The sequence below is a fragment of the Peromyscus californicus genome, unplaced genomic scaffold, assembly GCF_007827085.1.
Source record: "Peromyscus californicus insignis strain IS unplaced genomic scaffold, ASM782708v3 Scaffold_14__1_contigs__length_90479793_seg_2, whole genome shotgun sequence".
Taxonomy (NCBI): Eukaryota; Metazoa; Chordata; class Mammalia; order Rodentia; family Cricetidae; genus Peromyscus; species Peromyscus californicus.
In genome coordinates this window covers 37,812,822-37,830,320 of record NW_026294436.1, presented here as the reverse complement: position 1 = coordinate 37,830,320, position 17,499 = coordinate 37,812,822, and the positions used below count along the sequence as shown (strand labels likewise).

Genomic DNA, 17,499 nt, shown 5'->3' with positions numbered 1-17,499 from the left:
AAAATCGTTTCCACTATAACTTAGGTAGCCATCAGGAATTTATCTCACCATCTTCTTGGTTTCTAAGCTCATTTTGTTAGCGGCTAAAGGACCCACTCTGAAGGGCCCTGGCTGCAGTCAGGGAGGCCTGAGGTACTTAAGAAAGCTTTGTCCTAGTAAAGTCAAGAATCTTCCTGAACTGCTTTTGTGAATTAGTCTCCCCAAGCGAATGGGAGGAAGGAAAAAGAGAAAAAGAAGAAAGAAAAACAAAACACCTTGCCTTCCTGTTGCCCTGGCTTTGTCAAGAAGCCCATAAAATCCAGTGGCCGTGGTGACTCACCAGGTGCTTAAGTCTGGTTTGCGTCTCCTGCCACAGAGATGGAGGCTGAGATTGCTGACTACTTCCAATATCTGTTCTCAAGAGTGAGAGAGTTGGGGTTTATGATCACACAGAATAAAGATGGCATTCCGAGCCTCCCTCCCAGTTAGGAAGTGACCTCTTGCTAGGTTCTGGCAAAGAGGATATGCATGGAAGTACTGTGTTCAACTTCCGGACTGTGTTCTGATAAGGGCGGAGTCCTATAGTCCAGTTTCTGCCTTAATGTATGATGCATCCTTGGTGATGAGGTACCTTGGATCCTATAGTTAAGGGCAATGCCTCCTGAAGTAGGAAGAGATTGTGAAGATGGAATCTGGTCTGCTAAGAACTGTGGGACAGAGCCACTACAGCAGCACAGGTTATTTCTGAGAAGAAACAGTTCCATTTGTGAAGACTGGAGACTTCACCAGTATTGTTCTAGGTTCCAATTTAATAACAGGATTCTTGTATTTAGCAATAGCCATACCGTTATCTCTAGAGAGCCAGTGAGATTTTCAAGACTCTCATCATCACTGTCTCCCCATCAACTCAGATCCTTCCCAAAAGGCAGTGGAGTCCTCTGTGGAGCCAGCCCTCGCTCTTGATCTTTGGTGCCCAGGGACAGCACCACAGACGATTCTGGCATGGTTACTACAAACAGTTCATTGCCTCTAGCAGACTTGAAATTGAGATCGAAGTGTTTTTAAATATGCACAGGGCACAGGAACATGCCTTTTGCAGTGTTTCCATGGCAACCTACAGCCAAGCACAAACAGTACCTGCTTGCCTGCTGGAGAAGGCAAAAACGATGATGTCATCAAAGGTCCAGGTGTAGTCCTGGTGTGGGGGGTAGAAAGCCAGCTTGTTGGAGGCCTCTTTCCTGAGGTCAATCAGGAAGGTGGAGTGGACCATAGGGACAGGGAAGCAGCCCATCCTCTTCCATTCTCTAATCTGAAGGTAGTCTGGTGTCCGCTTATAGAAGCCCTGGAAGAGAGCAAGTAGACGACTGTTCTGTCAACTGAAAGCACTGTCAGTCAACCATACGCCATCACAGGTCAGTAGAAACCTCCAGAGTGTCTCACTCTCCTTATCCTGAACTAAGAATCTCTAAATGAGCTCCAGAAATGAATCTGCATATAAAACACAGAGGGGTTTGTTATCGGGAACCATTTTCATCCCATTTCTGTTGATTTAATGATTTCACAAAGTGTAGTACATGTAGGCTTACGATGAAGTGTAAAGGATTAATATTAATACAAAAGTGGGTAGAGCAGACAAGTATGAACACGTCTTCTGGTCCTTGAACCCAGCCTCAGCTTCTTATTGTTTACAGGTGTGTCTACCTTGCTATGCCTTCCCCTCAGCTCTGAAACAGGGACAGTCAATATGATCTGCCCCAAAGGTTTTTTCCCCATACAGTTAAGTAAGGTGAAACTATGAAGTACTTCAAATAATGTCTAGCATCAAGGAAGCATTAACCAGGGCTGCAGAGATGGCTCAGTGATTAAGAGCGCTGGCTTCTCTTCCAGATGACCTGGGGTCATTTCCCAGAATCCACATGGCAGCTCACGCTTGCCTGTAACTCCAGTTCCAGGGGATCTGACACCCTCACACAGATATATAAGCAAAACATAAATGCAATGTACATAAAATAAAAATTACTTAAAAGAGAGAAAGCACCAACTATTATTGGCTAGGCATTGAAATGACTATGTTACAGTTGACTAACGTTTTTGAAACATACATTATTTCCATATATACAACTGGGACTTTTTCAGTGCAGTTTCTGGCTTGATATTTCAATGAAATTTCAACTGCTTCACACTTTGGAGGGAATTTCCCCTACTCCTGTTTTAACACTTCCTCCTGTATGAAAACATGGGACAACCCATCCTCTCACTTTGTGGTTTTCAAGAACCTTGGTGTGACTCAATTTGTTTTCCATCCAAATTTAATTTCATTCAACAAATACCCATTGAGTGCCTGCTGTAATCCAGGCATTGAGATAAATGATGGAGAGTTAATAAGTGAGATGGTACGGGATTGTCCTATGTGGGGTGTAGAATCTTGTAGAGGATATCTACTCTAGTGGTACTAGACATAAAGACCATGAAAACGTTTCAGGAAGAATGACAATATATCTTACTAAATACTTTAAAGTATGGAGAAGCTTTGAAAGGCATTTACAGAATGTGTTGTAAGGAAATGGAGGCTCAGGGGGTCAACTGGAAAGTTTCACAAGACTACCATTGTGAAGCACACAACGCTCACTGGACCCAAGAGTTTCTAAGTCTTCTTTAAGCACTCCTACTCCATCATGGTGCCTTTCTGGTTTTGACGTCAGCACCATGCAACAGGCACCACATCTTCTTCTACTCCTGTGATAAACGTTCAGTGTGTAGGAGTTAGCTGAGTTACTAACCCCAACCCCCATATGATAAGGTCAAAGGACCATAAACTGAGACTAGGAAGATATGAGTCTTACAATCATCCTAACCACTTGCTAACTTTTTAATCTTAGAGCACTGGCTTCACCTAACGCTTCAGCCTATGTGAGTTCTTTAAGGGATAATGGGGACATTGGCTTTTCAAAGAGCTCCCTACAGACTCAAGCTAATACCATTAGGATGAGAAACTTGGAAATTTTAGGAGGACTATGAGTCATTGAGTGTCCTGAGAGAGAGGATGGTAGGAAAGGAAGCAGAGGAAAAGAATTAATATGCTTCCCAAAGAGAGGTGGACACAATAGTTGTATCATTCTTTCAAAAGAACTGAAGTTTATTGATCATAGGTCCTGTTCATTAGCCAGGCAACACCAAGATGACTTTGTTTTGGATGTGTTTAAAGGCTCTGGAAAGCAGGGCTGCTTTGAGCTTATGAAGTCATTGGACACTTCCGTTCCTGTCCAAGTTGAAAATGGACTAGGGTGGAAGAAAGCCAAAAACAGATGAGGATGATTATAATTGGCCCAGGTTGCACAGAATTGAGTCTTTCCTCTGCAAAATAAATGAGCGCATTCCTCCTACTCACTTTTAATAAGGAACTAAGAACAACTTGGAAGCTGCAGTCACTGGGACAACCTCCTCCCATTGCTGTCGCTGGTGGCAGAGCAGAACTCACTAAAAACAAGCCTCAAGTGGCCCTGCCACGTGGAACATTGAGGATTGCTAATGGAGAGTTTATGCTAACTTAATATGTTTTCTCCAAAGAAACTGAATAAACTTTCTACATATCAACTTGTTGTCTCCTTTAAAGACGAGTGGATAGCAAGGGTCCTTCCAAATCTCTTGGAGCCAGGGAATATAATCAGAACGAAAGAGGAATTCCTGGACTTGTGCTATGCTGGGACCACTAGTTATTACATTTTCAGCCATTTTGCAAGCCATTGGAGATGTTGGTAGATTAAAATATGTAAAAGCAAAAAAGCCATGTCAACCCTTACAGTTCTGGTGAGCACTCCTTGTTGTCTGAGACAAGGTCTTATAAAGTAGTTTCAATTAGCCTTGAATTCTTGTTTTCTGTTCTGATTATTTGAGACAAAATTTCACGTTAGTAGCCTAGGCTCTAACTTCCTTATGTAGATGAGGATGGCTGTGAATTACTGACCCTTCTTCCCCTACTTCCAAAATTCTGGGGTTGTAAACATTCACCATCATGCTCAACTGGCCTTGAACCTCTCTCTCTGTCTCTCTGTCTCTGTCTCTCTGTCTCTCTCTCTCTCCCCATCTGTCTGTCAGTCTCATGGATCATGTGAGCTCTCAGCTACTGCTCCAGCGCCATGCCTGCCTGCTGCTCTGCTCCCTGACATGATGATCATGGACTAAGCCTTTGAAATCATAAGCAAGCCCACAATCAGATGCTTTCTTTTAAGTTGCTTGGTCAACTTATAAGAATATTCGTGTCTTCTCACAGCAACTGAACAGTAACTAAGACAAGTTCCAAGAAATTCTCTTAAGGAAATCTTATGTAGATACAAAAAATTTGCATCAACAATGATGGTAATTGTAATTGTTAAGATGTTGGAAAACAACTTGAATGTTCAACCAAGAGGAAGTTTAAGTAAATTACAGATAGCCTTTGATCGTGATACAGTCATTAAAGAAATACAAGTGTGTATCTGTGGTGTTGGTACAGTGGTGGGATGAATATTTTTGGCTGTTCTACTTTAAAAAAATTTTTTTTTGTACTTCTAAATTTTTTCTGATGTGCTTTTATATTGATACTTTAATCGCAAAAAAACCCCCAACAAGTTAATTAATCCCCGAATTGGATAAAAGGGAAAACAAAATCTGGTATACTTATTGATTAACTGAAGCTTCTAGCACTAAGCTCTTCAGAATATTTGGTTGATAATAATGACCACTGAGTGGTGGCATTTGATGTAGGTTTACCCCTTTCTTCAGTGACACTGGGATGTACGTGTGTCTAAAGAGGAGATGAGAAAGGGGGACTACTATGGACCTGGTCCTGCCTTGTCAACACTGGTATCCTCAATTAGTTAACCAAAAGACTTGCCTGAGGTGTGATTCCACACCAGAAGTTAGAGTAGAGGCCTCGGGACTCCAGCATGGGGGCCACAACAGTTTTGTTTTCTGCAATCATTAGGGTCAGGGTCTGCGGATTAGTCAGGAAATTGTCGACATCTATGAACTAGGAAAAGAGAAAGACAAAGTCAATGACTTAGGGCTTAATAACTCAGCACATGAGATCTGGAGTCAGTTCTTAGCGCTATCCTCCTTAGTGAGAACCAATGGCTACCCTCCTTAGTGAGAACCAATGGCTACCCTCCTTAGTGAGAACCAATGGCTACCCTCCTTAGTGAGAACCAATGGCTACCCTCCTTAGTGAGAACCAGTGCAGCCTGGCAGCTTTCATTCAGTCAAATGGCCTCGGTCTAACTTCCCATGTTAGGCAACAGCACTAAGCTGTTACCACAGTGGGTACATATACAATCAACAGGACACAATTTACACACCGGTAAGTGATTTAGGCTCCAGATGTTAACGGTTCCTAAGCTCCTACAGACTCATGCAAATATATACCTGGTGCCCACTCTCGGTGCCCAAGGGTAGACCTGTTTAGATTTTCAACAGTAGTGTCAAAATGGCCCATAACATACCCCTAGTGCAACTACAACGCCACAAACAGAAATTTTGTTTAAATTACATTTTATCAACCCATGCAACCAAGTATCATGCTTATCAGCAGAAAATTCATGTCAGCACTGATTCATTTATAGAAACAAAATCAGATTCTATCAAAGAGAAATGTTTGCTTAATAAAGCCAAAACAACAGATTTTACATTTTATGTAATTACAATTTACAAATAATCAGAAACACTTATGTCAATCAATTTGTTTATGAAAAATTTATAGTTTAGCATTTGTAGATTTTCATAACATTTTAGTGGTTACATATAACACTAAATATTATAGTACATAAAATTTTCTATGAAGTTACGTGTGTTGACAATGTTTCTAAAACATCCTCAAGCTGATTTTTAAGTGGACAAGGGACCAGAGAGTGCCATAGATTAAAAACATTCATTTCCTATGAGAATCAGAGTCTAGTGGAAGCAGATGCCCTTAAGTGTAATATGATAATACTGGCATCATTTCTTATATTTTTGGTTGTGAGCCTAGCCTTTAACGGCTGAGCTATCCCTTCAGCCCCTGGCATCATTTCTAATGTCACAGTGGAAGCAGAAACCCTTAAGTGTAATATGATAATACTGGCATCATTTCTAATGTCACAGTGGGAACGTGCTCAACAAACTCATGGAGAAAAAGCTTCTGTCTGGGAAAAGGGATGGCGGCTCCTTTCTCCCATGGCAGCAGACATCCTTTCCAACTGAGGGTTCATCAAGGATGAGGGTGCAAGGACTGCTAATCACTCAAGCCCAGCATTTGTTTGAACCACTCTGCAAGCTCTCAGGACTGTGATAGAACCCCCTCGAGGAGAGAAACGCTGTGTGAGAACCAGGTGGTGTCCAGGCAAACAGGAGATTCCAGTTCCCAAATCACCCCACGGGTAAATGGGGGCAGAGTTTCAGACACGTTCATTTCAATCTCATTTTATATACGCATTTTCTTATTTCTTTAAAATTCTTACAAAAGTCATTAAGACATTTAATCTTGCTTCACCTACTGAAATGATTCAGAGTTTCTTATTGCCTGTGATATGATGCAAGAATTCACACAATTCACTGAAAAATCATTCCAAAGGGGATCTGAGATGAAGTCCAGGTATTGTAATATTTAATCACCAAAAATTTCCCTTGAACCTTTCACGGGGGCGGTAATGCCTAAACAAACGTGTGTTTTGAGTGTTCTCTGGGTACCACTTCTTGGTTATGGATACATTTTGGAGAACAGTTGTCAAGGAATCAAGCATCTGTTTTTACCAGGATGTAGTCTGACCATTTTTCCCTCGCAGTTCGAAGGGCTGCCTGTCGTAGTTTCATGACGTGGGCAAACCGGGAGCTTGGCCAGTGCTTTGGTCCAATTTCATCAGGGTAAGACCTAAAAGAAGAACTTGCAGTCACTGAGTGCCTGCACGAACGTAGCTCGCCCTCAGTGTTGGTGTGCACTGACTTCTTCCACCATCACTATTGGAACCAGGAACAGGAGACTGAATCATCATTTCCATATCACAGACAAGCAAACTGGAACAAGGGCAAATTAAGCAATCAAGAGTCTTTATATGAAAGATACCAGTGGGTCTTCCTTCTCTTTCTCTTTGTCCTTCTCTTCCTTTTTTTTGAGATGAAGTCTCACTATTGCTGAGGCTGATCTTGAATTCCTAAATTTAAGTATCCTCCTGCCTCAGCCTTCTAATTATAAAGTATGTTATCGCTGCTGCTCCTGGCTTATCTTCCGTGGGATTTAAGTGCCTTCTGTAGTAATCTTACTATTTTCTCCATTTCAAAGATGGCAATACTGGTGCAGAGTAGTTAATGTTACAGTAAGTGGCACTACCAGAACTCATATCTGGGCAGTTACTACCCGAAGCTTATATTCTTAGATACTTAATATATCCTATCAAATAAATGTGAAAACACAGGGCAAAAGAATGAGTTTCTTAAGAAAATCAAAGGTTTATATTACTTTCTGGAATCTCAGTAAATGGTTCAAGGAAGTTTAATTGACCTGCCTTACGTGAGGTGAGGGGATGGAGCAGGCACATAATGTTCTAGGGATTTCTGTTGACATTCATAAGAAAGCTAGACCAAGACTCTTAAATGGCCACAAAAGGAAATGGTTCAGTGAATGCTCTAGATCCATCTGAAAGCTCTCAGCTGAGATGGATATGGATTTTGTCACTCCAGCTGGCCGACACTTCAAGTTCTTGGAGGTGTATGGGCAGTATGCTTGTCTTAATGAATGGAAAGTCACAAACACTGGGACTGTCACTATACAAATAACGTTATATAACTAATAAACTACATACAACCCAGGAAGTCTCTGGAATGTCTTCCTCAGTTACTGTTCCAGTGGAAATTAGTGAAATTCCTGTTTTTTTCTGAATATATTGCCAAAAATAATGCCTTATGGAATATTTTTTCACACTGACCTTGGCATATAATCTATAAAGTAAAAAATCTGGCTACAGAGAACATATCTGGGAAGCAAAGTAGGGACATGAAATCTACCTGTGTAATTTTTTAAATTTAGGCTAAATTTCATCACAAGAAATACAAAAGGACTGTTTAAAATCTTTTATAGTGTTCAAACTTAATTGATAAATTTGCTTGGTATGTAGACCATAGACTTGGATTTTAGATGTCATATATACACATATGTCTTCAATGTGTGTTTGTATATGCATATAACAGAGACTATAAGAATACATTTGTTCTGTAATGGCATTTGTCATTACTGCTATACACAGTTGGCTTTCAATAAATGGCTTTTCCTGTGCAGAAACCCAGACTACTTATTCATTCAGCTTCCATAAATCCTCAAGTTGGAATCACAGTGGTCTTGGGGACATTTACAATTTTATGTTTTAAGTACATTTATTCTTTATTTTCTTCACTCATTTGTCCAGCAAGTTTTGATTTGGTGCCTGCTAAAAATACCGCAATGAAGGAAAATATAAAGTGTTTGCACATTGCACCCCCTGCCAAAAGCTCACAGTTAATTTCAAAAAGCTTGGACAAATTGTAATTATTAAGGCTAGCTCAATGTATTATGTCAAAAGGATAGCATAGAAAATAAGCAATCTAAGTAAAAGTAAGATCTACACACTTGAAAAAAAACTCCCACTTTCTCTAGTACCTGTGATTTAGGATCAGAACTGGTTACAAAGAGAGAAAATCACTTTTAGGACCTGTCTCAGTAGGAGTTGGGAGTTGGAAATAAACTTGGCATTCTGGATAAAGGTTATTTTCTATGCGGAGGAACAAGAAATATGGGCATCTCGGATGCATGTCTCAGGTGTTAGAACTTTGCTCTGTATGTTCCTGAGTCTTTACAGTAAAGAAATGAAGTTATTTCATTTGTATCTTAGGAAGACTTCTCTCTGGCACTATGATGGCTGATCCTGATGACCAACTTGACTGGATTGGGAGACACCAAGGGGATTAGTAGAGTACACTTGGAGGTGTGTCTGTGTGTGCGTTTCCAGAGATGATCGGCTCGTGGAACCACAATTGACAGTTAAGACCCACCCGAAATGGGGCAGCACTGGAATAGACCTCAGAGGCCCATGTGGAGCAAAGGTAGAAAAAGGAGAGCGTCATACAGTGCATGGAGGCTCTGCTGTCCCTGAGCGAGCGCTCTGCCCCTGCCACCACGGAACTCAGCCTTTGGCTCTTCAGCCTCTCCACGGAGCTGCGAAGAACTCGCCAGCTGCTCCCAGGCCTTCAGCTGGGGCTGTAAGTTCATTTCTCTTGTCCTAAAGCTTCCAACTTCACAGACTGAGAAGCTCCTGGTTTCTCTGGCCATTGAGCATGCAGACAGACAAACATTGTCGGGTTATCTAGTCTCCAGCCCGTAAACCAGACTAAAAAAAAAATCACTACATACATAATATTCTCTGTATATACTAGGACATTTTTCCTATTAGTGTTCTTTCTCAATAGAGTAGAGACTAATACAAATATGTGGGATGACTTGGAGATGGAAATGACTAAGAAATTGCTATGTTAAGACTGAAAAAGCCTATATGTCCATCATGAGAGCATTGGTTAAATAATCAAGATATACATGATAGGTACTATGCAGTTCAGGGTGAGGAAGGGCCTCGATGCTTGCTATACAATAATCTTCAAGACATAACTTTAAAAAGTAAGGTATGTATGGAAGACATACAAACTTTCGCCATGATTTCTTAAAAATAAAACAGTTCATACTAAAAAAAAAAAGCAATAAATAAACTGCTATTTAAATACACACCACCACCATTATCTATGAGCTGCTGAAAACCGTAGCTTGGCTATCAGCCCAGGAGTAAAGAGGAAGAGGGGGTTGTGAAGATCTGTTAATAGAGGAAAAGGCCGAAGCGGCAACTCAGATGCAGACAGAATAGCAATAGGAATCCGCATGCGCCCTCAAGATCGGAAGCCCAGGGGCTGGAAAACCAGTGCTGAGGAAGACGAGCTTGCGAAGCTCGCCTGTGACTCACTCTGGTTCGTTCATAGGCCTCCACTCCACATAGTGATACTGTCTCTGCACGTTTTTCAGCCACTCCCTGAGTATTTCCGTTGTATTATCCACATTGTGATCAGTGGCTGCCCTGCATGAGAAAAGGCACAATCTGATTCAATCACATCATTAAAAAAAAAAAGGAAAAATCCCCAAGACCCCAGATTGACTAAGAGGAGAATGAGGAGTCCTGGGAGGTGGAGTAGGGAGAGCTATGTCTTTAGTCATTCTCATGGACCACACTAGACAGGACGTCTGAAGCGAGGGGTGCTACTTCTTATCTTCATGCTGTTAGAACACAAAGCGGGGCTCAGCCGACTGTTGATTCCACAAGCGGTTCTACCAATACTCACGAGAAAGTGCTGAACGGGAGTAAGTACAAGAATGGATTACCCCAGAGAACAAACTTGCTGTCCAAGATGGACGCTCATCTGACTTTACTAACACTTACTCTTGTCTAAGCAAAACTTGAGTTTATTTTCATTTCAAATCCAAGTTAAAATCGCAACAAAATATTTAGTCAGGACTGCTTTTGTCATTTGTATGGAGGGGAAATCACAACATTTCCCAATGTAAAACTCAAAATCTAAGGTAGCTTCACCTATTTGGGACTGGCTTTCCCATCACTTACCCAAAGTAGAGTATCTGCAAAATCCTTCAAATAATACCTGCAGATGTATAGATGTTCTACCTAGATAGTTGAACTAACATGTACACTTAAAGGGGAGCTTACAGGGCACAGAAGGATGGCTCAGCTATTAACAACACTTGCTGCACAAAGATAAGGACCAGAGTTCGGATCCCAGCACCCACATGAGCCAAGCATCCCACAATCACCTGTAACTCCAGCTCTGAAGGACCTGATATCTTCTTCTGGCCTCCATGCAAGCACAGGTACGAACACAGGTGTTCGTACACTCAGACAGACAGACAGACACATATAAATGAATCCTTTTATGTAAGGCAGCTTAAGTAACTTCTAAAACCAAAACTATTTTCAAGCTATATTACAAAATAAAACCCAGTTCCATGCTACAGATGAGATTTGCAGCTTATTTGCACAAGTTTAGTGTTAAATAAAAGTAAAAGAGGAAAGAACAAAGGAGTTGGGTGAGAGAGAGAGAAAGAGAGAGAGAGAAGAGAGACACCGAGAAAAAGAGTTGTGGGCAGACAGACATGACTGACATCCTTAAAAGGCAGCAAATGCCTAGAACTTGTTGGCAATCCAGCTGCTCCTCCATGAGGGAGAGACACTGAGACTGTGAGCAGCTGGCCCCTGAGAGCACAGCCTTGATAGGAACGAAGGGAGAGCACTTCTGCCATATATGGCAGTGGGTTCTTGCTAAGTCTGCTCCATAATGGATTTCTCGTTATTTTCACTGGGGATTTTATCCCCAACGTAATAGAAATAAAAAATCTTTAAGACGCAGAATGTTCAGGAATGTACAAGAACACAAGAAGTTGCTAGACAAAACATAGCCAATAGGGAATATATTTCTGTAAATATCAAATAACTGGAAGCTGTGTGACTTTAAGACACAGGTATGGAAAAATGGAGGATGGAGGCATGCAACTGATATTTGGAAAAAAACTTATCTTTTAAAATAGATATTTGAAAAAAACTTAAGACTAGCTTTGTTGATTTATTTTATACAAGGCTAGTGGGATACTGGTTCAATATCAACAAGGTTTTCCAGAAGTTTCTTATAGTTTTACAACGGGAGAAAAGGAAAATCAAAATATTACTCTTTGTGCAAAACAATTAACTACCTTGGTACAGTAATTCTGCTAAGTCTATGAAGTCTGACCATCTTCTCCATGTAAGTCTAAGAATATTCTCTGAGTTCTTTCTTGATTAAACCCTCATTACTGAAACTCGAATACTGATACAATTCCAGGGTATTTCTTCAATTATGATTAACTTAAGAGATCAAAAAGGCAAGTTAATACAATTCAAGGACAGAGGTACTAAGGAAACGTATCACATCAATAAAAACCAAGTCAATTTGGAAAAGGCGAGATTACGGAGTTAAACAAAAGTTTAACGAGTGCTGTTTATTGAAAGTTTAATTAATGCTACCATTAGAATAAACTGCACAGATTTTTAATGCTAATTGACTTCCTAGTTCTGTGTCATGGAACTTCGGTGTTAGAGGTGAGTAAGTGCATAATAACATATTCAATAGTGAAGGTGTAGAATCCAGTGTGGAGCTCCACCACGTCAGAATGGACATTCAAACTGATTAAAAGGTCATTGAGATACATAGACTTTGGGTCTGGCTAGTCTCGGTGTGTGATGTTTTCTATTTGCAAATTTTGTTTCAAATAATGAAGTTCATAAAAATAGGTATTTGAATTAAAAGCAGCCTTATTAAAAACATCATTCAAACGCTGTGCGCACCAATGGCCAACTGTGAGTCCTTTCCAGCGTCTTCTTGCTAGTGATGGGAAGCAGCTTCTTTCTTTGTGAGGTCTAGAAGGGACGGCCACCCACAGGCCCCTGGGCACTGTGCTGCCTGGAGAGGAAGCTGTGTGAGTGGAATAAAGGGCGATACCAGGAACACTTAGGACACGGACAGGATTATATAGGAGGCTACAAACACCGAGGGGGTAGGAAATGGTTCCGAAGGAGGTACGGAAGCACTTGTGTGCGTGCCCAGAACTGTAGCGCATCAGCTACAGTCAGATCCACTATGACACGGGGCCACAGGCCGCAACAGGTAGCCACAAAGAGCGCTAGGACATGGAGCCACTGTCTCGTGAAATGAAACATATGTAGAGTCATTCCTGGACCGGAATCAGATTGACAGAACACCATCCTTCACTCACAGGACTGTAAATGAGAGTAAATTAAAATAAAAATCCTCTACCATGATATTAGCCCAAAGTTACTAGAGTTCTGTTAAAGTAATGTGGAATAATTTCCTCATTTTCCTTGGTGGTTGTCTCTTTATCACTCAAGGATTACATGCTCTTTGTCCTCCTTCCATACGGAAGGAAGTGTTTCTTAGTCCTTTTGTAAAATTGGGTAAAATACTAAAGGAAATAAATCTTCCCGGTCTACAGATGAAACAATCCCCAAATCTGCCTAAATGTCCACTGCTGCTCTGGAAAAATACTCGTATGGACTCTGCAGAGATACCCATGTGTAACTAAAAATGGAAGCACGGGATTAAAGCATCCTCCTTAGAAACGGTTCTCCTCAGCTCCTTCTCTCGGTGGGTAGAGCTCTCTTTGTTCTCAGGCTTCCTCAGAAAAGAGCAATTTCCCAGCTGCAGCTGAGAGAGAAGCTTTCCCACTGACTTTTGATGTGAGGGGTCCGTCTCTCCAACAGTGAGTCCCAGAGGAAGAAGAATGGTGCTGGACCAGCCCAGCCCATGGAGGAAGCCTTTCATCTCCCACTAAAACCCCTCTAGTCCCTTGGCAATAGCCAAATACACAGAAACCCAGGCAGACAGGTCTAGCTACTGCTTTTCAGTTCCTTTACAACTAAGCGTTTCTGTGAGTAATAATGAAAGCATATGGGCTCAGGACTGTTCAGAGAGGGCTGGGGCAGGAAAGAGGCGCCAAAGGCCCAGATGCAGGTTTCCTGGGGGAAACACGAGGCTTCCATTAGCGGTTCTATTTTCATAGTCCTGCACAATAATGTGCCGGTAAGGGGCATGTTCCGCCACAAGATTCCATAAGGAACTGAGCACAAAGACATCCATCTAAGTGCAGTGCTTTTCATCAAGTCAGTGAGCCCAGCACAGCAGATGTGTGACTCCCCTTAGGAGAAGCTGAGGCATTCTGGGTATTTTTGCTGCTGTTGTTGTTTGGTTGGTTGGTTGGTTGGTTGGTTTTGCTGTTGTTGACTTTTTCCCTCTCTCTCAATTTGAGAGTCCCATCAAATCCAAGTAGAAAGTGAGAACTGCCTTGAGGCTGTTATCCTTTTCTCTGTCAAGATTAGAGATGTAATGGGGCCTCCTTCAGAGACTGTGAAGAAAACCCAGGATGTGGAGTGGGATGCGGCTCAATGGTAGAACACTTCCATAGCATACACAAGGCTCTGGAGCCAAGCCCCAGAGTCAGGAAAATGAAAACGCACCAAGTGAACAACAACACAAATCCTCTGTGATGCAGCAGAAAGCGGGGACACCTGGACAGGTGTTCCACAAATAACCTGTGGCCACTAAACCAGGCACTGCCAGCGAAAACACAAACATGGTACCGTGGTCTAAATGTTCCTCTAGAATTCAAACTTCAGAGGATGAGACTAAGGGTCAAGGTGATAGCATAAGAGGCAGGAATTTGGGGGGCTATTCCCTCATCATGAGGGTGGGCTGGCCTTGGAAGGAAGGTGAGCCCCACGGGATCCTCCTGCTCTTTGAGGGTGCAGCACCAAGCTACCATCCATGAGGCAGAGGTGGAGCCCTCATCAGAAACCAGCTCTATCAGCAACTCGATCTTGCACTTCCCGGGCTCCAAAACTGAGTCTTTTGCTTACAAGTGTTGTAATCTGAGATGTTTGGTTACAGCGGCTCAAATCAAGACGCATGGGCTTGCTGGAAAACCAGGTTCCGGGTCACTAATCTTTGCCCACCCCTCCCAATCGCTCTGACTTAGTGTAGAGCACACGAGGAGCTCAGCCCTCGAGCCTTACTCCTTTTTTATTTTGAAGACCAGTCCCTTAGTTTTTGAAGACCAATATCTTAGGTGTCTATTGCTATAGTAAATACCACGACTAAAAGCCACTTGGGGAGGAAAGGGTTTATTTCAGCTGTAACAATTCATCTCCAAGAGACGTCAATTTCAGCTGTAACAATTCATCTCGGAGAGACGTCAGTCAGGTCAGGAACTCAAGAGGGGAACCTAGAGGCTGCAACTGAAGCCGAGGTCATAGAGGAACACTGCTTGCTGACTAGCTCCCCATGACTGACTCAGCCTGCTTCCTTGTACTACTCAGGGTCACAGGTGGCAGCTCCCCCAACAGGCTGGGCCCTCCCACACCAATCTTTAATCAAGAAAATGCCCCGCACACTTGCTTGCGGAGACTCTGATGGAGGCATTTTCTCAGTTGAGGCTCCTCTTTCCGGATAACTCTAGCTTGTGTCACGTGACAAAAGTCCAATCAGGAGAGTGATAGCTGACAGTGATTTCTCTTTGCCTCTCAGGAGCACTGAGACCCTGCAGAACTGAGACGTATCCCTCTTACATCGTAGGGGAGCTTTGGCCGTGGAATGGCTTCAAGTGCTCAAGGTTAGACCCTCTCTGTCCATCAGTGACTCTGCTTATTTTTTCAGTATTAAAGTATTTTAATTTTATGAGTTGCTTTTGCCTATGGCATTTAAAATATAATTTTATAAAGCAATAATTATAAGAATAAGTGAATGAACACCGTGTATAAAGATATAATTTGTGATTAAAAACAGCATAAAAAGGAGAGATAAAACTATTTAGGACCAACATTTTCATGTACTATTAAAATGACATAGCAACCAATGTGATCTAGATAATTATAAACTGAGCTGTTAATTGTAATACCCAGAGAAACCATGAAGGGAACAACTAAAAACCACACACTGAAAGAAATAAAAAAGGAATCAAAATATTAGTCTAGACAAAGTCATCTCATACAAATGAGACACCCTGGAGACCCGAGTAACTAAAGGAGACGCCATCACGGAAAACAAAAAGGAAGCACACAGGATCACCTGCTTCCTCACAGCAGGCTGACACAAACAGGTGCACCACCCACATGGCTCCGAGCGCCACGCTGGTGACACCTAACGCGGACCATTCACCTCCTCTCTGGCCATGTTTCTAGTTCTCGTGTTCCCACGCTTTCTCACCTCTAGCTCTGAAAGTCAGAAAAGGTTCAGGAACCTTGACATCCAGAAAGGTACCCAGGACAAAAGCAAACACTCGCTGGAATTATGACCGACAGCGCATTCACGATTGTCTTAGCCGAGGAAGTTCCTGGACTGATGGGCGCATCACCACTGGGAGGTGGAGGAGAGCCCAGGGGCCTTTGAAGAAGCCTGTCTGTGGGCTGAAAGGGCTTCACCAACGGCAGGTGGGGGCAGAACTCAGATTGACCTGGCGATAACCAGAAACAACAACAGAACTAACCCTGACAGCTCCCCTTGTTCCAGAAAGTTAGTTCTTATTCCTAAACGTTGGCTCTTCAGTGATAGCCAGCTTGAAGTAATCAGGACGGGCTCATTTATTTTAACCACAGTCCTTCTGCGGCGGTTAGGGCTAAACTCACATTGGTTAGCAGGGGGCCACTGGAACCGTATTGAAGCTAGACTGGATTCCTCAGCTATTGAGGGCATGGTACTCTCGATCACTTCCATATGCACTGGGCCTCGGGGAAAGTCTAGGCCCTGGCAATACAGAGCACCAGGATTGCAGCCAGCCTCAGAAAAATGGCATCTCTAAATAGCAGTTGTTCTTTGCTGCCTGAGAATCTGAGCAATGTGTTCTCCAGAGGCTCAAGAGAACGGTGGTGGAATGGACGCCGTTAGATAGTCAGGGCTTGGACCATTCCCACTGAGTAGTGCCTGGCAAAAAGTGAATTTTCCAGGTTGAGATTTCAAACATTCAAGTTCCCTCTGAAGTGGCTTTTTCATTCAGTAGTGAAGACTTGTTGGTGGAGAAGACAAAAATCCCACCTAAAATAAAACCCCCCTTTTGGAAATAACTGATGAAATTAATATTCAATAAAGGTCATCCATAAAGCACCCCATCTTCATTCTGATCCTAGCAAGAGACTCCCCAGAAGCAGACCCACCAAAGGGAGGGACATGCTTAGCCACTGGGGAAAATACACGCATTGTTTCTTGCCTCCTGGTTACCCAGTAGTGTTCCAAACATCTAGAACCCATCTTGATGGGTGGAAACTAAATATTGATTATAGATTATAGATTACAGATACAGATGTGATTAAGGATACAAATACAGACTAGGGAACTGGGGAGTTCTCCCAACAAAAGCCTTTTCCTGGGTCCTAATAAACTAGGAAATGAGATAAATTAATTTCTCATGAAACTCTCCTTGCCAACAAAATAAATACCTGTGCTCTCAGTACCATGTTCAGTGCACCCCTTCATTCCAGAAACAACCACAGACATCACACTGAAGCCTGGGCAAGCACTCCATAAAGCATGCAACCTATGTGGGAGTAGCCAACCAAGGTCTGCTTTGACTTCAGGTCCATTCCATGCTTGGGTGACCAAGAACCTGAGACTAGATAGTCCAGGGACCTAAGGTAAAACCAAATACTGCTCTTCTGCTAAGGGAACAGGGCAATAAGATGACTCCTAATGACATTCTGCTGTACTCATAGATCAGGGCCTTACTTAGCCATCCTCAGAGAGGCTTCCTCCTGCGGCAGATGGGATCAAATACAGAGACCCACAGCCAGACAATATGCAAAGAGGGAGAGACCTTGGAACACTCAGCCACAACCAAGATATTTCCACCATATCCCTCTCCTCAGGGTTCAGGGAAGCCTGTGAAAGAGGAGGCAG

At 42.5% G+C, this 17,499-nt stretch overlaps 1 protein-coding gene across 4 annotated transcripts in view; it reads right to left on the bottom strand.

Annotated features, from left to right (window-relative positions):
- Colgalt2 (collagen beta(1-O)galactosyltransferase 2) overlaps positions 1-17,499 on the bottom strand; it is a 104,794-nt gene that overhangs the window by 26,165 nt on the left and 61,130 nt on the right. For 3 of the 4 annotated variants that reach the window (XM_052737186.1, XM_052737184.1, XM_052737183.1), the window contains exons 2-5: positions 9,966-10,076; positions 6,742-6,859; positions 4,853-4,987; positions 1,117-1,321 (exon numbers count right to left, since the gene is read on the bottom strand). In XM_052737186.1, coding sequence (XP_052593146.1) covers positions 1,117-1,321; positions 4,853-4,987; positions 6,742-6,859; positions 9,966-10,076 — 569 coding nt within the window. The remainder of the gene's footprint in view (positions 1-1,116; positions 1,322-4,852; positions 4,988-6,741; positions 6,860-9,965; positions 10,077-17,499) is intronic. The other variant, XM_052737185.1, reaches the window with a different exon arrangement.